We start from the raw sequence: 21,823 nt of genomic DNA, 5'->3' as shown, positions 1-21,823 counted from the left end.
GAGCACCCGGGGCCCTGAGACTGCTGCTGATGCCGGCCGCGGGGGAGCCGCATTCCATGTGACAGCCCAGCATTCTGTTCTCACCATAGCGACCACTCTCCCTTGGAACACTCTGTGTGCGCTCACCATTGCCCTGATGGGGCGCGAGCCCCCTACTCATGGCAGAGACATGGCTCTGGATTTTCTGGCCTGTGTTTTGCAGGGGGCCAGGCTAGCGGATCAGCATGGTTCCTCCCGGCCTTTAAATCTGTGGGTTTTGCTACACTGCAGTGGAAGCCCAGAGTCAGTACAACTTGAGTGAGCAGGCCCTCGGTTTGTTGCCCTAGGGTTTGAGGGTCTACACTGGTTTGTAAACCCAGGTTAGGAATTACTGAACCCTGGGTCCAACTGGTGCTCCAATGACCACACTGCATTATGCGAACCCAAGTCCACCCATATCCCAGACTTCCTAGCGCCCTCCCAAAACGCTATAGCCCTTTGTTCATGGTGCAATGTAGGAAAACTTGACTGTCCACCAAACTTGACTGTTCAGACGGTTCTTTGGCTCCTGGGATTGCGGGATACTTTTTGGTGGCCTCCCAGAGCACGAATTCAGTGAGGCTTTTTAAGGTCAGGCTTGACAAAGCCATGGCTGGGATGATTTAGTTGGGGATTGGTCCTGCTTTGAGCAGGGGGTTGGACTAGATGACCTCCTGAGGCATAGGTGCCAACTCCATGGGGTGCTGGAGCACCCACGGGGAAAAATTAATTAGTGAGTGCTCTGCACCCACTGGCAGCCAAGCTCCCCGCCCCACCACCTCACCTCACCTCACCTCTGCCTCCTCCCCGGAGCACGCCACGTCCCTGCTCCTCTGCCTACCTCCCAGTGCTTGCCGCCGCAAAACAGCTGTTTCGCGGCGTAACAAGCTCCGGGAGGGAAGGCGGAGGAGTGGGAATGTGACATGCTCATGGGAAGAGGCAGGGCCAGGGTGGGAATTTGGGGAAAGAGTCGAACAGGGGCAGGGAGGGAGCGGAGTTGGGGGGGGACTTTGGGGAAGGGGTTGGAATGGGGGCAGGACAGGGGTGGAAGAGGGCGGGACAGCATCGGAGACAAAGGGGGGTCGAGCACCCACCGGCGCCAGCAGAAGTCGGCGCCTATGTCCTGAGGTCCCTTCCAACCCTGATATTCTATGATTCTAGGAGGCTGCATCTACATTGCAAAGCAAGAGGGCTTGACTCAGGCTTGGAGGCTCCACTCCCGATCCTTCGGTTAATGCAATTTGCGTGTAGATGGAAGGGAGTTAGGCTTGAGCCTGTGTTCAAACCTTGGGCTTGCATTGCAGTGTAGACTACACTAGGATTGTGAGGCCATCTTGGACTTGTCAAACCTCTAGCAAAAAAAAAATGACAAAGCCGATGCCCACTGAGATGAGAGGTGGGATGGTGCAATGTGACACTGTCTGGGAGTCAGGAGACCTCAGCTCAGTCAGTTCCATGCTCTGCCTCAGACTCCCGCATGACCGCGGACTAGTCCCCGAGCTTCTCTTTGCCTGAGACCCCTTGAGATCTGTACAATGGGGTAATGGGCCTGCCCCAGAGGTGAAAGTGAGCCGGTACACCCCAGTACAGTACCGATAAGAGCAGGTGCGCCATACTGGGACCGGCTTTCCCAGATGGCAATTTAAAGCCCTGGGGTAGCGGAGGCGGGGCTGCGGCAGGGATTTAAAGGGCCCCGGAGCTCCAGCCGCTGCTACCGCCCTGGCCCTTTAAATCCCCACCGGAGCCCTGCTGCGAAGCCCTGGGGTAGCGGCGGCGGGGCTCCAGAGGGGATTTAAAGGGTCGGAGCGGTAGCGGTGGCTGGAGCCCCGGGGCCCTTTAAATCCCCCACGGAGCCCGGCCGCCGCTACCCCAGGGCTCAGGCAGCAGGGCTCAGCCGGGGATTTAAAGGGCTCGGGGCTCCGGCAGTCACTACCACAGCGGAACCCCAGGCCCTTTAAAGCTCTGCCAGAGCCCATAGCCCCGGGGTAGCAATGGCAGCCGGGAGCCCCCAGGGCTCCTCAGTGATTTAAAGGGCCCAGGCTCTGCTGCGGTAGCGGCAGCTGGAGCCCTGGGCCCTTTAAATCGCCCCCGAACCGCGGGGTTCCCAGCCGCCTCTGCAGCTGGTAGCTCAGGGGTGATTTAAAGGGCCCCGGGCTCCCAGCCGCCACTACCACAGCTGGAGCCCTGGCCCTTTAAATCTTGATTTAAAGGGCCCGGGGATTTAAGGCCCTGCCTCTTCCAGTTGAGGCCACGCCTCTTCCGGTTGAGGCCACGCCCCCTGCTCAGGACTCCGGCGGACCGGTAAGTCCTCTTACTTTCACCCCTGGCCTGCCCTCCATCACAGACGTATTGCACGTAAATTAAAGATGGGATGTGCTCAGGTACTCCGGTCACCTAAATACTGAAGATAGCTAGATGGGTGTATGGAGGTATGCATAGAGAGATTAGGCCAGATCCTCTGTCATGTCACAGGTGCTCAGGTTCGGATCTCCTACCTCCATCTAGGCAGGTGGCAGATTGGAACCATCTAGCTGCTTTACTGGGCCTGCACATTGGGTCATAACGACACCCACGTATGGAGCTCAGCAGTAGATCCCAATGCACTTGACAAAGGAGGTCACGATCATGATCCTCGTTGTACAGATGGGGAAACAGAGGCACGGAGCGGGGAAGTGACTTGCCCCAGGTCACCCAGCAGGCCAGTGGCAGAACTGGGAACAGAAACCAGGTCACCCACGGCCCAGTCCAGCGCTTTATCTCAGGCAACACGGCCATCTAGCTGTTAGACATTGCCATCAACTAGACAGTGTGTTTGAAATTAACTTCCTGGTGGGTATAAAACTGCTCACATAAATTGGAGGCTGAGTTGAGGCCCCTTTAAAGAAATGCTCCCCCCCCACCCGTAGATTTAAATCAGATCCATGTGAATTCTCTCAGCCTTTGCTCCTTCAGTTACCTTCATAATCGCTGACACACTCGCCACCAGCAGAAGCCATCCCTGGCTCTTCCATCCCCGCTGGCCCTGCAGAGTAAAGAACAGGTCAGTTCTGGGGAGACCTGCGACGGCTCCCTCCCAGCTGAAATGCGGATGAAGTGACTGTGCGTACAACTAGGAGTAACAAAGGCATGCTGAGCAGAATGCATTCTGTGCCCTGTCCTGAAAGCCCATCCCGCTGGCAAAAAGCCAGGAGAAGGCGTCTGTTCCAGATGCACGGTCACGTACCAGCGCAGGGGATTGGAGTGAGAGGCAAATGGACTCGAAGGTGGAGTTGGATTGGAAGCTCTGTGGGGCAGGGGCCATCTCTTTGGGCTATGTTTGTACAGCCCCTAGCACAACGGGGTCCCTATCCAGGATGGGGGCTGGATGCAGTCCCTAGGACACGTATTGCAGGGAACTGTCGGGTCCTGGCAGGGAGATGGACGAGCCAATCCAGCAGGCGTTTCCAGCACTAACGCCAGAGGTGAACTGAATGGGATGCTCTGTTCCAAGCACGGGCCACAGGGAACATCCTTACGGGCCTCTTCCCTGTCTGCCTATAATTTTTGCCCAGCTGGGTACTATTTGTAAATAAACATTGTGCCTAGCCAAGCAAAAAGTGCACGACCTTTACCAGGGCAGTTGGGATGGTTCCTAGCTCGCAAGCGCCCTGGGCCACGTCTAGGATTCTGTGCTGCCCCCCCTGCCAAACATGAATAGACCCCCTGACTTCACCGGCACAGCTCGCATGCTTAAAGTTATGCACATGCTTAAGCGTTCAGCCGGATTGGGGCCAGAGGGGTTTGAGATCCTGGGAGGTGGCTCACCCAAGTTCATGAAACAAGGCAGTAGCAGCACTGGGAATGGTTCTCAGAAGCCCTGACTCCCGCTCTATGCCCTAACCACTAGTCAATTCTCCTTCCAAGCCAACCAGCTGGCTACTTTAGGGCTCACACACAATATTTTGTTTCCGAATGAGCCGACTTTGTTTCGCACTCGGACGCACAAGCGGACGCCAGCCATGCACGTGGACACGCTTGTGCATGCCGGACTGCCCACCTGTGCTCTACCAGGGCACACTTGCTGAAAGGCTCACCCCTGGCTCCAGTGAATCGCAGTGACTTCTGGATCCTCTCCTGGCAGAAAGGGCTCTCCGCTTCTTCCAGAGATTCCTCTAGGTCTTCATCAATACTAGTGCTCCAAGCAGGCTTCTGTTGGGTCAAACGCCTCTTGGTGGTTTTAGGCGATTCCTCCAGCCTGTCTTCCACATCAAATCTAGTTGGGAGCTTTTCTTGGAAGGAAAGGAACCTTGGTCGCGGGGATGAAGGCTGCTTACCAGCCCTGGGTGGTTTCTGCTGACGAGCTAAGGAGGAATCCGGCTGAGACACATCACCTTTCTGCAGGTACTTGACGTCAAAGGACAACCGCGTCCGCCTCCTAACCCTGGGCTTTGCATCAAAGTCAGATTCACGCCAAGACTTCCTGGGCTTCAAAGTGTCATAAAGGCCCGGGGATTCTGTGGAGATACAGGGCAGGGGCACTCACCTGAGTCCATCTGCATCACTGGCAAAGGGAGGACATTGCTTAAGGCCTAGCTATTTGAAGGGACCCCATGACAACAGGCGGGCCTCACCCACAGCACAGACACAGCTCCAGGAGGCTGGGGGACGGGAATCAAAACACCGGAGAACACTCCGGACAGCTTGCTGATTGGCAGATGGCGTTCTCCCATTGGGTCTTTGTGCGGGAGGGGAGGCCTTGGTTGGGGACTGGCAGGGAGGGAGTTTGAGACCTGAGCCAGGATATGGAGTAGGACTGGTGAGGAAACTAAATCAACAGGCTGGTGTGAAATCCAGGCAGCATGAGCTTTGAAAGGGGGTCACGGTCACTCTGCAGGGGCACAGGCAGGCAACTGCTTTGAGCCTGAGCTGCTGAGGGTCACGCCTGCCCCGGTTTGCTCTGAGTTTGATGCCTAAGTGCCACCGTGAAGCTGAGTGACAGCCAATGAGCCTCACTTGGGTCTGCACTGAAACCTCGTGGAAAGGTGCATCGAGCCCGGTGCTGTGGCATAAAATTGGTGCCTGGATTGGGTGAATCTGGACCTAGGTTTGACACCCGCAGCCAGGACCAGTGGGCCTCGCAGGGACTTCGGCGCCGTGCGACGCCCCAGTCCCTCTCTGCGCCAGATCCACGGATGCCGAGAGTCGACGACAGTTCTAAGCTTGACAGCTCAGCTTGTAGCAGCTCAGGAGGTCCCAGGTTCAAGCCTCCAGATGGCAGCCACCCTATGCAGCGCTCCAGGGTTGGGCCAGCCTTGGCCTCTCACTCACCCACATCCTCGTAGTGATGCTCGAGGTCGCTCATGGCCATGAGAAAATCCAAGATGTTCAGCTGCCTGTCCTCTGCAAGGAAAAGAGCCAGCCAGGTTTGGAGCCGGGATCTCTGCATGATGGCCCCATCCACCTCCCTCCTGGGAAGTGACACTACACGGCAGAGGGGTAGCTAGCTCCGAAAGTATGGGCTGGGTGGTATACGGGGGCACAAGCAACAGAGTATTTCAGCCAGAGAAACCTAGGGCAGGAGTGTAAGGCAAATGGCTAGACCGGACGTAGGGTGACCAGACAGCAAGTGTGAAAAATCAGGACGGGGGTGGGGGGTAATAGGCACCCTGTGTAAGACAAAGCCCCAAATATCGGGGCTGTCCCTATAAAATCAGGACATCTGGTCACCCTAACGGGACATGGCACGTTTACCAGATGCCTACCGGCCAGCGGCTCCTAAAAAGATTGCAGATGAGGTCCAGGAGCCATACCTGGGTGGGGAGCTTTGCCAGTACTCCAAGTGGTGTGTGGAGAGGGCGCAAGGGGTCACAGACCCTGCCAAAAATATATACTCACAAAAATGAAAACCCGAGCTGGGTGGCTGAGGGATGCCCGTCCGGCACTGTTTTACCACACCTGCTGCTCCCGGATTACAACAGGTCCCCACTCCCCCCACGCTCAATTTTATCAGATCATTTAAGCACTGGACTCTGGCTCCTCCCCAGCCACATCTGCTGGGAGCAGGGAGGGCCAAGATTCTGTCCTTTGGAGGTTACTTCCAGTCCCATCAGCCGCTGGGAAGGGGAAGGGGCATCTCCCTCCCATCCCAGAGCCTCCTACACACAGAGGACTTTACGTATCTGCTTCTTTTCTCGCTTACGCTGGTTTCAGACCAGGGCAGCGCCATGTTTTTCAGTGGAGTCATTCCCAGTTTGCACTGGTGAAAACCAGGTCAGGATTTAGCCCTGTAATGCTGTCTCCTTCCAGCAGCCTCCTAGCAACTCCATGTGCTTTGGGATTCTCTACCTCTGCAATGGGGCTATGAAAGCCACCCTGCCCACGCAGTGCGTGACTGCTCCCTGGAACAGGAACCATGCATGATTCCAGCTGCAGTGTGCATGTCTCACTCACCCCTCCAGCAGGTAGCACCAGGGATCATGACAGCAGGACCTGTTGAGAGCACTAAGGGAAGATCTTGCTTTGCTACCTGCATGGGGTCAGGAGGCAAAAGGCTCTTCCAGCCCAAGGCAGGATTTGGCCTTAGGCGCTGGCATTTTACTTTGAAGGGATCACACGTTCTTCCACACAGGGACCGTGTCCACGCACCAACAGGTGAGAGACTCACTGTTCACGTAAACGTGTTTCACTGCCTCCTGCAGCGTCTCAAAGCTTAACCCAATGCCCAGGCTGCTCAGAGCAGGCTGCAGGTCGTCGACGGCGATCAGGCCCTTCCTCATCTTCCTGAAGGCTTGGTAGGTGTTCTGGAAGGCTGCAGGCAATGCAGGGAACAACAGCAGCTTACTGAGCCCCAGAGAGGTCCAGGAAGATGGTGCAGCAGCAGGACACAACCGCCAGCTGCTCCTCTTCCCGAGGAGCTTGCTGAGCTGCGTCTAGTTTAGAGCGGGTCAGAAATTCTCTGAAGGAAAATGCCGAGCCGTTGAAAGCCAAATGGTTTGGGGATGTGTGTCAATTTTGACATGATTTGATTTAGAAAGAAAATCTGAACACTCTGCTTCCTTCAGGGATGAAGCGGTTTGATTTCCTGCTCCGAAAAGACTTTTTGTTTCCCTTTTTAAATGATATGTAATATGTCCAATTAAATCAAAATCAGAATCAGTACAAAACATTTCTATTTTAGCAAAACAAAACTTTTCGATTGGCCTGAAATGGATTTTTCTTTTCCAGAATTTCATTGCACAGGAAATGTTGAGAATGTTTGTTCTTGTTAAGAACATAAGAATGGCCCTACTGGGTCAGACCAAAGGTCCATCTACCCCAGTCTCCTGTCTTCCAACAGTGGCCAGTGCCAGGTGCCCCAGAGGGAATGCACAGACCAGGAAATCATCAAGTGATCCATCCCCTGTCGCTCATTCCCAGCTTCTGGCAAACAGAGGCTAGGGACACCATTCCTGCCCATCCTGGCTAATAGCCATTGATGGACCTATCCTCCATGAATTTATCTCATTCTTTTTTGAACCCTGTTATAGTCTTGGCCTTCACAACATCCTCTGGCTAGGAGTTCCACAGGTTGACTGTGCGTTCTGTGAAAAAATACTTCCTTTTATTTGTTTTCAGCCTGCTGCCTATTAATTTCATGTGGTGACCCCTAGTTCTTGTGTTATGAGAAGGAGTAAACAACACTTCCTTATCTACTTTCTCTACACAAGTCATGATTTTATAGACCTCAAGCATATCTCCCCTTAGCCGTCTCTTTTCCAAGCTGAAAAGTCCCAGTCTTATTAATCTCTCCTCATACGGAAGCCGTTCCATACCCCTCATCATTTTTGTTGCCCTTTTCTGATCCTTTTCCAATTCCAATATATCTTTTTTGAGATGGGGCAACCATATCAGCACACAGTATTCAAGATGTGGGCGTACCATGGATGTGTATAGAGGCAACATGATATTTTCTATCCTATTATCTATCCCTTTCTTAATGATTCCCAGCATTCTGTTCAATTTTTTGACTGCTGCTGCTCATAGAGTCATAGATATTAAGGTCAGAAGAGACCATTATGATTATCTAGTCTGACCTCCTGCACAATGCAGGCCACAGAATCTCACCCACCCATTCCTGCGATAAACCTCTCACCTATGTCTGAGCTATTAAAGTCCTCAAATCAGGGTTTAAAGACTTCAAGGAGCGGAGAATCCTTCAGCAAGTGACCCATGCCCCATGCTACAGAGGAAGGCAAAAAACTTCCAGGGCCTCTTCCAATCTGCCCTGGAGGAAAATTCCTTCCTGACCCCAAATATAGCGATCAGCTGAACCCAGAGCATATGGGCAAGATTCACCAGCCAGATACCCAGGAAAGAATTCTCTGTAGTAACTCAGATCGCACCCCATCCAACATCCCATCACAGGCCATTGGCCTATTTACCATGAATATTTAAATATCAATTAATTGCCAAAATCACGTTATCCCATCATACCATCTCCTCCATAAACTTATCGAATTTAATCTTAAAGCCAGATAGGTCTTTTGCCCCCACTGCTTCCCTTGGAAGGCTATTCCAAAACTTCACTCCTCTGATGGTTAGAAACCTTCGTCTAATTTCAAGTCTAAACTTCCCAATGGCCAGTTTATATCCATTTGTTCTTGTGTCCACATTGGTACTGAGCTTAAATAATTCCTCTGCCTCTCTGGTCTTTATCCCTTTGATAGATTTATAGAGAGCAATCATATCTCCCCTCAACCTTCTTTTGGTTAGGCTAAACAAGCCAAGCTCCTTGAATCTCCTTTCATAAAACAGATTTTCCATTCCTTGGATCATCCTAGTAGCCCTTTTCTGTACCTGTTCCAGTTTGAATTCATCCTTCTTAAACATGGGAGACCAGAACTGCACACAGTATTCCAGGTGAGGTCTCACCAGTGCCTTGTAAAACAGTACTAAAACCTCCTTATCTCTACTGGAAATACCTCGCCTGATGCATCCCAAGACCGCATTAACTTTTTTCACAGCCATATCACATTGGCGGCTCATAGTCATCCTGTGATCAACCAATACTCCAAGGTCCTTCTTCTCCTCCGTTACTTCTAATTGATGCATCCCCAGCTTATAACTAAAATTCTTGTTATTAATCCCTAAATGCATGACCTTACACTTCTCACTGTTAAATTTCATCTTATTACTATTACTCCAGTTTACAAGGTCATCCAGATCTTCCTGTATGATTTCCCGGTCTCTCTCTAAATTGGCAATACCTCCCAGCTTTGTATCATCCGCAGACTTTATTAGCACACTCCCACTTTTTGTGCCGAGGTCAGTAATAAAAAGATTAAATAAGATTGGTCCCAAAAACGATCCCTGAGGAACTCCACTGGTAACCTCCCTCCAGCCTGACAGTTCACCTTTCAGTAGGACCCATTGTAGTCTGCCCTTTAACCAATTCCTTATCCACCTTTCAATTTTCATATTGATCCCCATCTTTTCCAATTTAACTAATAATTCCCCATGTGGCACGGTATCAAACGCCTTACTGAAATCTAGGTAAATTAGATCCACTGCATTTCCTTTGTCTAAAAAATCTGTTACTTTCTCAAAGAAGGAGATCAGGTTGGTTTGGCACGATCTACCTTTTGTAAAACCATGTTGCATTTTGTCCCATTTACCACTGACCTCAATGTCCTTAACTACTTTCTCCTTCAAAATTTTTTCCATCCATTGAGTGGATGGTTTCAGAGAAAACATGTTTTCAGAGAACTGTCCAAGATGACTCCAAGATCTCTTTCTTGAGTGGTAACAGCTAATTTAGACCCCATCATTTTATATGTTTGTTCTGTTTCAGAATGGAAACAACATTTCAAAACTGTGCATTTTCCTGCAAAATAAAAAATCCGGTATCTGCCCAGCTCTGGTCGAGTTACGTACCAGAGTAGTTTATTTTCACATACTGTGCATTTAAATTTCAGTGCAGACTGTTGGAAGGGCCATGTACACACTCATGCGTGCATGAGCACACACATATAATCACAGTGTGTTCTTTCATGGGACCTTCAAGGTGAACTCGAGTTCTTCCTCATTTGGTTCTGTTGGTTTGCAAGTCTCTTTGCTCTTTGTATCTGGAGAAACATCACCCAGGACACTGGCACAGAGACCAGGGTAGAATCCAGCTGGTATCAACTGTATTTTCACCCTAATGAGGTCCGGGCCTTGTACGGTGTTCAGATTACCCTAGGAAATATAACTAGGTGTATTGGGGAAAAAAATCAATGACATTCAGCTAGGTTATTGTGGTGGATGGATGGATGGATGGATGGATAATTACAGAGAAGCAATGCAATGCTCTGTCCCACTGCTTTCTCTCTATCTCTGGCCTCACTGTCTCCCCCTCCTTTCCCCTCACTCACCCTCAGTCTGGGCAAAGGGCGAGGTCTCATCCAAAGCTTCCAGGAAATCGGTGAAGCTTAGGTTCCCATTTGCTGCAACAGAGAAGAGCGGGTCAGAGGGGGAGGGGCTGGGAAAAGCCAGCAAGACACCAAGCGGGACCACTCACCGTCAATGTCAATGGTCTTCAGCACGTTCCGCATCTCAGTGCTGGTCACGAGGATCCCCAGCATGTGAAGGGTCAGGAGCAGGTCGTTGACTTGAATTCTCCCGTTTCGGATGGTGTTGAAGACAAAGCGGGCCTTCGGCAATCCTAGAGCAGGCAAGCCGGGGGATAGCGGGTCAGGGCATGCGCCCAAGGCTGGGGGCACACGCCCAAGGCAGAGGGCATCTTCCTGCTCTTGGCCAGAATGCAGGCTCTGGAGCTAGCCACAGGGACTCAGAGTCTGCTCCCAGGAGCCTGGCAATGAGAAGGGCAGGCCATGGATCTGCACAAGGCTCGCTCTAGGAACCGATGTGCCTTACCAAGGAGGCTACAACCCAGGCTATCAGCAGAGATCATTAACACCACACTTCGAAATTCCAGACCAGATTCTGGGAACTGATTCCCTCTGGCCTCCCGTTTACGCCCAGCAGGTGCACAAGCCACCAAATCTGACTGGTCACATTTCTCACCCGCTATGTACAGGGTGTGAATGATAGCACGAAGCACGATCCTTCAGGGAGCTGCCTGGGCCCTTGGATACAAAAGTCGGAGCCTCTACTGACTCACTGAGCTAACTCACTGACTATCGTTAGCCACTGAAAGTAGCAGCCTCATAAGCCTCTAGCCACTAGATGGGGACAAAGAGCACACGGTGTTAGCACGGGTCCCACCAGATGCAATGCAGAATCAACTCCTGATCTCATCAGCCAGGGTAAACACAGACTCATGTTACTGATTTCTGTGGACTCAGACCCGAGATTCAAACCAGCCTGCAATGCCAAAAGATTCCCCAGCAGTATGCGAATAGGCTGTTCATACCAGAACCAAGGGGCTGCTTGGAAAAGCCAATGGGGAGGAGCGAGAGGGAAATCTTTACTTCTGAGCGATGATTCAGACTGCTGCAGAGACAAGCAAATACCCTGGGGCCCCATCCTGATGCAGAGTTCACTGCAGAGTCACCGTGAGTTCCCTCCACTCGAGTTCACTCCTCTGGCTTGAGTGACAGTGGCCACACTGACAAATAACATTCACGCTGCACAGAGCAGTTATGGTAGCTGCTGACAAGTTGTGCTAAATCCAGCTGTAGCCTGTCCCCACGATGGGCCAGCCCCAGCAGTCCGCACTCCAGTTAAGGGTCTGTATGTGTGGACCCAAACTAATTCTCAGTGAAGACAAGCCTGCGGCCCTGTGAACAGCCTAAACGAACCCAAGAAAACAGAGGGAACAGGAAAATGCCATCTCTTTGTTGTCCATAATTTACTTCAATTCAGCCCTTTTAGGAACACAGGAATGGCCAGATTGGGTCAGACCCAAGGCCCAGCTAACCCCGAATCCTGCCCCCCACAATGGCTAGTGCCAGCTACTTCTGAGGAAGGTATAAGACCCCCTGCAACAGGAAGCTATGGATACCTGTCCTCAGGTAAAGTCTCCTCCCGACCCCCCAACAGTTAATACCTGCCGCTTGCCTAGGGCCTGCTGGCTTTTCCTCTGACCAGCTCCAAGAGCTTTACAAAGCCTTACATTTGATAGATGGGAAAACTGAGGCACCGAGCAGGGAAGTGACTTGCTCAAGTCACCCAGCAGACCAGGGAATGGAACCCAGGCCTCCATCTCTTAGGCCACCCGGCCTCCGAAGCTAGAGTGAACCATCCCTTCCAAAAATCGTGGGTTTTTCTTAAAGCATTTACTGTTCCCAATTACCCCGCCCCTCAGAAACTTGGACATGATTCAGATCATCTTCCTGAGCATGTCTGAGTGCACGGACAGCCTGTGAACAGGGGACACAGATCTGTTACAATTTAAAATGGTGAAACCCCCCCCCCCCTCCTGCCCTCTCCACCCCCCACAAAAATTTAGTTTTTCAACAAATACCTGAAAAATTTCACCGCACATGAAAAACCCTGTTCATTTCTGTCAAGCATTTTTTTTGGTGGAAGGGACCAAAGAAATCATTTCCCAGCCAGCTGCAATCGGCCTCTCTGAACTGATTCAATTTCTGGGGTATGAGGGAGTACACGTGCGACCCACAAGTCCAGGTTACCTTCAACTCTCTGCACTGCCCAGGGCTCGTCTTCCCCCACCTCCTCATACAGATTCATGTAGAGGTTATTTAAGACTTTACTCCTCCTGTCAAAGAAGCAGATGCACACGGAGTCTCGGTGTTGGCCGAGTCACTGACCGCAAATGGTTCTGGGGATGCAGATCTCAGACCCCCTTGTCACTGTGAAAGGCTCACAGCCTGGTGGGGACAAGCCCAGCATGGGCAGCAGCATCACGCTGAGCCGCCCTGCTCCGTGCTCTGCCGGTGGCGACCGCTGCCAAAGGGGTCTGGCGGGAAGGAGACCGCCAGGAATTCCCGCTCCATGGCGCCCCCCAGACGGCCCCGAACAGGGCCAGGAGCAGGGAGATATGTGGATATCTGTCTGGATGGAGACTCACCAGCTGAGCAGAGAGGCCAGCAAACGGCCGTGGGGTCTCCCTGTCTCTGTCCCCCAGTACCACGGCAGCTGAGCTGGCTGGTTGCTAGACTGCCTTTGAACCACTGGCCCTGGGCAAAAGGCCACCTCTCATTTCCCCGAGCCACCCACCCGATCTCGCATGGGACGCTCCGGCTCAGCCCACCCAGCCATTGAACGCTGAGGAACAGGCTGCGGGCCGGCCAGAGACGCTTCATGCCAGGCACAGAGGGGGAGGGAGTGTCTCCTGCTCCCGGAGGGACGCCAGACACCTGCCGTTCGGTACCTGGACGCCTGGGAGAAGTGCTGCTTGGGATAGCTGGGCGAGGGGGCCGTGCTCCTCTGTGGCCTAGTCCGGCCGTACCCCTTGTCCGCACTTTTCTTCTTCCTCCTGCTCGCTGCTCTCTGCTTCAGCATCGCCTCAAAGGAGGGGGTGATCTAGGGCCAACAACAGAGGTTCTGCACCAGTCAGCGGCTCATGCAGAGGCCCCTGGTGTGGAGCAGCTTCCCTGGGGAGTGGCTGGACCTATGACGCCAGCATACAGGGGAAAAGTGCCCTAGACCAGCATAGCTAATGGGGGAATAAGCTAGACCAGCATGGCCCTTTAAGGGGAGTCAAGTCCAGCCTTGCCTTTGGTGGACCGGCTACCCTCCCAGCTGACCCCATCGGCTGGGGGGTTGGCTGGCCCGGTTCCATGATTAGGCCCAGCTGGGAAAGGGTCCTGGACTGCCCTCCCAAATGTGAGAGCGCTCCGTTAGCAGGAGCAGCGGCAGAGAGGCGGCTGGCTCCTCTGGCAGGCCCCGGAGAAGGGTAACGTCCAGGCCAATGGCCTGGAGGAGGTTCAGGAGGAGGGTAGAATGAACTGAGAGGGGCAAAGGGGAAAAGCCCCCGAGAACCAAGCGTTAGGAGAATAAAACTGGAAATAGACTCTGGGTGTGGCAGGGAGCCCATCATGGGCCATAGGGACAGGCCAGCAGCTTGCACAGTACAACATTCACCAGTATAACTGCATCCACACGAGGGCTTGTGCTGGTATAAGGATATCAGTAAAAAAACCAAAACAACAACCCCACCCGACCTGCCATAGCGATCCCGGTACAAAACCAGCATGTAGCCTAGGACTGTGGTGACAGGGGAGGTGGGGAGAGTCTAGCAGGGAAGGGAATACAAAGGGGGGAGCAACATGAGCAGGGTGGGACCCCTGAGCACCGTGAGGGAAAATCATTTCTAGCCTTTTGGGGGCCACGTTCACCGTGTAAGCACGCCTGGGAGCACGAATGCCTATCTGTCTGTGCATGGGGCCACATGGGAGCAGAGGTGTCAAATGTGCTCACGGCAGTTTGTGCGTGCACGCCAGTGTGAGCTGGGGGGCGTGTCTGTGTGAGCATGCGAGCATCACTGCGTGAACGCGTGTGTGCCCCTGCGTCTCCGTCTGTGTACATGCAGGTGTGTGTTTTTGTGCGTGTGTGCACACGGACCAGCCGTGCTGGTTCTCACCTCAGTTGCTTTTTCTGCCTTTGGTACACACTCCCTGCGTCTCACGTGCCTCGTCAGCGTCGCTGGTACAGAATCTTGCCTGAATTACCGAGAAACCCCAGGGATTAGGGCCAGGGCATTATTTTCTGCCTCTTTGTGTCTCCTTGTCTTTCAGGCCAGCTGTGTTTTACCCAAGAGGAGCCCATGCAGGGACGCTGGATCTGGCCTTGTCAAATCTTGGGCAAGTTTGGGTCCCAGCCAAGCTACCAGATCCTGGCTTGGGACTGTCTGTACCATGGGCCGAACCACAACCCAACTCCAAAGAGCCTGAGCTGTGGGGAAACTTCATGAGGGATCCCGCTCTGGACCTGAACATTGCAGCCTGGGCTCAGCGAGCCATTCCCTGACCAGGCCAGGAGAACGCGCGTTCCTCCAGCTGCATCTTCGCAGGGGAAGCTGTGGACTATCATGCAGGCAGAAACCCAAGCCCTCTAACTCACACTGGGGAAAAGCCAACAGGATCACCCTGAGCTAAGTGATGGCCGACTCAGGAGGCCAGACTGATTGAGAGTTGCAGCCGGACAATGTGGGACTCTGGCCTGCTGTGTATGCTCCACGGCGTCGGGCCTGTGGCTGCAGCAGGAGGGACCCATGCATTCGGCTTCGGGGTGCCCTGGTTCCCTCCACGGGTGGCCGGGATAGCTGTGCGGATGCAGTCCCGGCTCACTGCACATCTCCAGAACGGCCATCACAGCCCCACAGAGCCAGTGTCAGCCTGCCCGCACACGGGAGACCTGAAGGTGGGTGGGAAGCCCAGTTACCTCTGCTTGGGGCCTCCAGGCCTCAAGGACGGGAAAGCCCCCCTGGCTTCAATGGAAGGAGGGGTCTGGCCATTCCCCTCCCAGGCCTGGAGTTTAACATTAAGGTCCCCGTGCTGGGGGCTCGGCTGCTGACAGCCACACATCACTGAGGCTGGGTGCAAGAGAAAGGACCCAGCACCAGGCACGACTCCAGGCCCTGGAAGGGATGGACCGAGGCCACAAGGCGCACTGCGCTGCTCCCGCTTACTTTGCTTTCGGGCGAGAGCCTCTGGGCTGCTGCCATGCCTTGGCAGCTGGGGAGAACGGCGGCTCGGCCTTCCCCTTGGCTGCTCCATGGCCGGAGTTCTGCTGCCAAGCCTGCACGACGGAGGAGCGGGGTGGCTGCGGCAGGGTCTGCTGGTCTGGCGGCTCCCAGAGCTCCATCTCCTCCTCGGCCCCTTTAAATCTGAGCAAAGGGGCAAGAACCAAACATCCCCTAACCATGGCCAGCCGCACTCCCACGTCAGCCCGACACACGGCAGCCTCAGTGAGGCCCAGGGCGAAGTGCCTCGATGGGGGATTCCCCAGGCAGCCTCCTCACCCACACACCCAGGGGAGGTCAGCCTGCCCCGGAGCTGATTAGGAGCCACCCGAGGGAGACAGGCTGATACAGGAGCCTCTGTATTCATGGACGGTCACCTACAAATCTCCATTAGCTGACGGCAGGGTGCGGTCCATTGCTCACAGCTGAGCTGTTCCGACTCCATCCTGTAGGGGCCAGTGGTGGCTTGTGTGCACACACATACATGTGTGTGCCCATCCTGCGCACGCACACACGCACATGCACACCCCAGTGCATGGGGGGGACCAGATTTCCCGTCCCGTCTGTATTTGCGAGAGTGGGACACACTTTTCCCCCCCATCTCAAATCAGGACAAAATGTCCAAGTCTGATTGCGAAGCAGAAAACCAAGTTGTTGTTTTGTGGTGGGCCGATCAAAGCATTTGGTTTTGATACGTTTGAAATGTTTTGTTCCAATTTTGACCTTTTTTTAAAACCTTTCTCTCAGTCTAATCGGCTTCGGTTTCTAAACAAAAAGGGATTGCGAGCCCATTCGCCTCTGGGTTGCAATGTCTCGGGGGCTCTTTGTTCTGCGAGTCAGGCTAACGGGTGCTTGGAGCTTCAGTGTAGTCCTGACGCAGGGAGGAGGCTGTTCCCAAAGGGCTCCTCCACGAGCTAGTGCGACAAAGCAGAAGTCAGGCCACTGACAGCCAACCTCTTTGTGAAACGCCATCCCTCAACAATGTTGCAAAGGCCGCCATCCACCTGCCAGAATTCGGTCCCTGAACTGCTGCTAAGTAAAGGCTCCTGCTGGCTGGGTGCTTGAGGTGTAATGGCTCCATCTAGTGGCCAGCTGGAAAAGTCACAGCTCGTACCATAATGCTCTGCACGGGTGGACCCTTAAATCAGCAAGGTGCCGCCTGCATAGATTATGTGGCCTAGGGGATAAAGCTCTGGACTGGCACTCAGGAGACCTGGTTTCCATGCCCAGCTTTGCCAATAGCTTCTGGGTGATGTTGGGCAATTCACAGCCCCACTTTGTGCCTCAGTTTCCCCATCTGTAAAATGGGGACAATGATACTGCCCCCGTCCTGTGTAAAGCATGTTGAGATTGGCAAATGAAAGGCGCTAGATCGGAGCTAGGGGTTACTGCAATTAGTTTGCATTGCGGTAGCTTCTTGGGGCTTCAACCAAGCCTATAAAGCGATCTTTAAAGTTGAGGAAACTTTTGTTTGGTTTAATTCCTGTGTGGCTTTAGGAGGGGCGTTCTGAAAAGGGTCCTGCAGCTTCAGGAATGACTGTGTGTGGTAATAAACACCCCCGGGGGTGTGACAAGCTGTCCTGACCCAGCTGTTAGTTCGCTGTAAGTCTATGTTCCATAGCACTTACCCCGGCATGTACAGAGCTGGGACAGGGGTAAGCACACAGCGGTCAGAGTTCTTCATAATGAGCCTGAACCAATTGTAAGGATAACGGGCAACGTTTTCCAAAGAACCCCCCCAGCGCCCAGAAGTTCAGCTCCACAGTCTCCCCACTGCATCCCCTGGGGCTCTTCACACCCCTCTCCCAGCTCCAGGGGGCTGTACTGGGATGTCCCTTCTGTGCTGGGGGAGGCAACTCCAGGGGCTCTTACCCCCAGTTCCCAGGCTGGGTGTTGCAGGGAGGGCAAGGAGCAGAGCTACCGTCCTGACCCCATTGCTCACAGGAGGGAGTGGGCCAGGATGCCCTGAGCTGCTGGGCTCCTTAGCTCCTCCCTTCTGCTCCTGTGAAAGCGGCTTCCGGCTGCTGAGGGGAGGGAGATGGGGTGAGAGCTCTGCTGGCAGCAGGCTGTTCAACCCAAGGAAGCAGGCAGGTGGGGCAGGTGGCCAATCAGGGGGCTCATATGTGCTAGAGGGATGGAGCCCCCTGCTATCCCAGCCCTGGGCTCCCCACACCCAGCTCTGCTGGTGCCCCTCAATCTCGACCCGCAGCCCCGTGCTATCCTAGCCCTGGGCTCCCCACACCCAGCTCTGCCGGTGCCCCTCAATCCCGACCCGCAGCCCCCCGTTACCCCAGCCTTGGGCTCCCCACACCCAGCTCTGCTGGTGCCCCTCAATCCCGACCTGAAGCCCCCTGCTATTCCAGTCCTGGGCTCCTCACACGCAACTCTGCCGGTGCCCCTCAATCCTGACCCGCAGCCCCCCGTTACCCCAGCCCTGGTCTCCCCACACCCAGCTCTGCCGGTGCCCCTCACTCCTGACCCGCTGCTCCCAAACTGTTCCAATGCGGAGTCATCACGCACAGCACACCAGGTCCCTCATTCCTGATTGAACTGAGATCCTCAGCTCTCCGTGGGAGAATGGACAAGGCCCTGCTACCCAAATCCACAGGTCCACGTTAAACCTTTAGCGCTAAACTCACCCTGGGTTTACGAGCGAGAACCCAACTTACCTTCCAGGAGCTTCTTTGCCTGGCACTCACACTCCTGAGCAACAGCCTGCCTTAGGCTGGGTGGCTGAAAGCAGAATATTGGAGGGTGGCACTGGCCAGGCGGGGAGAGGGGGCACGGCTGGCACCATGCGGCAGGGCTGGGCGGATGCCCCAAGGCCTACTCACCTGCCACAAGATCATGAAAAGGACATCAGCTTTGGCTCCGTGCAGGGGCCCTGGGGGCTCTGGACCAGGGCAGGGTACAGAGGAGCCTTGTAACATTCCCAGTCCATGCCCCTCGTGAGCGTGAAAGAGATGAACGTGCAGCCCCGAGCTCGCTCCTGGCTCCCTGATGTCACTGTTCCGGCCTGATGTCACAGTGTGCCAGGTGACAGAGAGAAGCTGGAGGGGCCAGGGCCAGGTTGTATCCAGCAGGGCTCTAGGGCTCTGCCTTCTTCTCGCTGGCCGGAGCCTGGGAGCAATGGAGTGCAGCTTCAGGGCTGTCCTAGCTACACCATGGCCCCCAGGGGCCTTTCCAACAGACAAGATCTGTTGGAAGTTGTGGCCACTCCCCCTCGTCCCCATGCTCACCCCAAAACACCCCATACGCCAGGGGCCGGGCTGGGCGCTAGAGCAGAGCCTTGTGTGTCATTCCTGGGGAGACGTCTGGAAGCTGGCCAGCTTTGCATGGCCAGGGTGCCCCAAAGCAGCCGGAGTGGGGCTCGGATCCGGCCTGGAGCTGCCAGGGCGATCATGGCGAATGCTTCCTAGCTCAGCAGCTCCCCACTCAGTCTCCCCCAGCAGGCAATGAGGTATGTGGCGGATCCATCCCCGCACGAGGAGCGAGGTGGGAGGCCCCCGGTAACACGCCAACGAAAGGACCTGGGTGGTGCCCAGAAAGCGTTGAAAGGGGCAGCTCTCCTTTGTGGGACAAGGACAAGGGCTCATCATCTGTGGATGGGTGGGTGTCCCTGTCCCGCTCTGGCCTCCTGGCTATTCCCTCGGCCCCCTTCTGTGAACACACAGGACTCCCAGCTGGCCCAGAATCCTGATTACCCACCCCCGCCAGTCAAAACAACAGCTGTGACACCAGCAAGCCACATGCCCACTGATCACAGCGGCTGAAGGCTCTGTAGCTACTTCTATGGGCACTGGCAGATTATTGAACTCTGCTGGTGGCATTTCACAAGGTCCCACTCTCTTTCCCTGCAGACGGTATGCAGGGCCGCCCCCGCGCCAGCCAAAATGCTCTCTGCTTTCTTCCCTGGCCTCTGCGCCTTTGGGCTCTCCCCTCCTGGCCGTGAGATGCTGTTTCATAGTCACTGCTGCCTTTTCTGGCTAAGTCTTGGGGGCGTTTATGACACTGGGCCGCTGGAAACGTACAAACGGCTGCAGAAGAAAGTCCTCCACAGCGGAAACACCCCTGGGGAGCACCACCAGTCCCCTGCAGCTGGTTGCTCAAGACAGTGTTATTATCCCTGCAAATTGTGGCAGGGTCTCACTGCTGCTTCCATGTTGCTAATTCTACATTGCCTGGAGCCGGGTTCAATTTCCTTTCGCCAGCACTGGGGCCTGACTTCTCTCATTGTGCAGAGCCCCAGCTAATCTCCCTGGCAGCACACCCTGGAGGGCATTTCACAGCTCCACCCTGATCTGAGACAGGCCACACAGGAATGCTTGGCTGTGGCATGCAAGACGCTTTGCACCTCTTCTAACCTGTTATCTTCTGGTTTGTGAGGGGGTGACACATGCCTCAGGTTTTACTGCCATGGCCCCTAAGGACAATCAGAGCACAATTTTCCTTATCTAAAGTCTCATTTGCAAAACAATAGTGGCCCAATCTCTAGCTAGATTGCTGCCGCTCCTCATTCTCTGCGTGAACCGCCTCCAGCTGTTGCAATTCTCAGGTTTTTCCTTAGTGCCAGTTTTGTAAAGAGACCAGGCAGCTCACCAAAGAGAAATCCACTCACAGGACTGCAGGCTGGGCACTGGCTGCTTTCTTTAACCGCAGCCCAACCGAGTGTGTATGTCTGAATGGGAAACTCCCACTGAGCAAACAGGAGCTAAGGGGAAGAATCATAGAATCATAGAATATCAGGGTTGGAAGGGACCCCTGAAGGTCATCTAGTCCAACCCCCTGCTCGAAGCAGGACCAATTCCCAGTTAAATCATCCCAGCCAGGGCTTTGTCAAGCCTGACCTTAAAAACCTCTAAGGAAGGAGATTCTACCACCTCCCTAGGTAACGCATTCCAGTGTTTCACCACCCTCTTAGTGAAAAAGTTTTTCCTAATATCCAATCTAAACCTCCCCCACTGCAACTTGAGACCATTACTCCTCGTTCTGTCATCTGCTACCATTGAGAACAGTCTAGAGCCATCCTCTTTGGAACCCCCTCTCAGGTAGTTGAAAGCAGCTATCAAATCCCCCCTCATTCTTCTCTTCTGCAGGCTAAACAATGCCAACTCCCTCAGCCTCTCCTCATAACTCATGTGTTCCAGACCCCTAATCATTTTTGTTGCCCTTCGCTGGACTCTCTCCAATTTATCCACATCCTTCTTGTAGTGTGGGGCCCAAAACTGGACACAGTACTCCAGATGAGGCCTCACCAATGTCGAATAGAGGGGAACGATCACGTCCCTCGATCTGCTCGCTATGCCCCTACTTATACATCCCAAAATGCCATTGGCCTTCTTGGCAACAAGGGCACACTGCTGACTCATATCCAGCTTCTCGTCCACTGTCACCCCTAGGTCCTTTTCCGCAGAACTGCTGCCTAGCCATTCGGTCCCTAGTCTGTAGCGGTACATTGGATTCTTCCATCCTAAGTGCAGAACCCTGCACTTATCCTTATTGAACCTCATCAGATTTCTTTTGGCCCAATCCTCCAATTTGTCTAGGTCCTTCTGTATCCTATCCCTCCCCTCCAGCGTATCTACCACTCCTCCCAGTTTAGTATCATCCGCAAATTTGCTGAGAGTGCAATCCACACCATCCTCCAGATCATTTATGAAGATATTGAACAAAACCGGCCCCAGGACCGACCCTTGGGGCACTCCACTTGATACCGGCTGCCAACTAGACATGGAGCCATTGATCACTACCCGTTGAGCCCGACAATCTAGCCAGCTTTCTACCCACCTTATAGTGCATTCATCCAGCCCATACTTCCTTAACTTGCTGACAAGAATACTGTGGGAGACCGTGTCAAAAGCTTTGCTAAAGTCAAGAAACAATACATCCACTGCTTTCCCTTCATCCACAGAACCAGTAATCTCATCATAAAAGGCGATTAGATTAGTCAGGCATGACCTTCCCTTGGTGAATCCATGCTGGCTGTTCCTGATCACTTTCCTCTCATGCAAGTGCATCAGGATTGATTCTTTGAGGACCTGCTCCATGATTTTTCCAGGGACTGAGGTGAGGCTGACTGGCCTGTAGTTCCCAGGATCCTCCTTCTTCCCTTTTTTAAAGATTGGCACTACATTAGCCTTTTTCCAGTCATCCGGGACTTCCCCGGTTCGCCACGAGTTTTCAAAGAATATGGCCAAT

General features: G+C 53.9%; 1 protein-coding gene across 1 annotated transcript in view; it reads right to left on the bottom strand.

Moving 5' to 3' along the window:
• LOC142070164 (EF-hand calcium-binding domain-containing protein 13-like) overlaps positions 1–18,555 on the bottom strand; it is a 37,436-nt gene extending 18,881 nt beyond the window's left edge. Inside the window, exons 1-13 of the mRNA XM_075123521.1 lie at positions 18,460–18,555; positions 18,295–18,358; positions 17,254–17,269; positions 15,572–15,769; positions 14,525–14,603; positions 13,313–13,464; positions 12,612–12,697; positions 10,535–10,678; positions 10,389–10,460; positions 6,662–6,805; positions 5,326–5,397; positions 4,092–4,511; positions 2,975–3,040 (exon numbers count right to left, since the gene is read on the bottom strand). Coding sequence (XP_074979622.1) covers positions 2,975–3,040; positions 4,092–4,511; positions 5,326–5,397; positions 6,662–6,805; positions 10,389–10,460; positions 10,535–10,678; positions 12,612–12,697; positions 13,313–13,464; positions 14,525–14,603; positions 15,572–15,769; positions 17,254–17,269; positions 18,295–18,358; positions 18,460–18,555 — 1,609 coding nt within the window. The remainder of the gene's footprint in view (positions 1–2,974; positions 3,041–4,091; positions 4,512–5,325; positions 5,398–6,661; positions 6,806–10,388; positions 10,461–10,534; positions 10,679–12,611; positions 12,698–13,312; positions 13,465–14,524; positions 14,604–15,571; positions 15,770–17,253; positions 17,270–18,294; positions 18,359–18,459) is intronic.
• Positions 18,556–21,823: the final 3,268 nt, after the last annotated feature.

Source organism: Caretta caretta, chromosome 27, assembly GCF_965140235.1.
Source record: "Caretta caretta isolate rCarCar2 chromosome 27, rCarCar1.hap1, whole genome shotgun sequence".
Lineage (NCBI taxonomy): Eukaryota > Metazoa > Chordata > Testudines > Cheloniidae > Caretta > Caretta caretta.
Note: the sequence above shows the minus strand (reverse complement) of the source record. Positions and strands in the feature narration are given on the sequence as shown.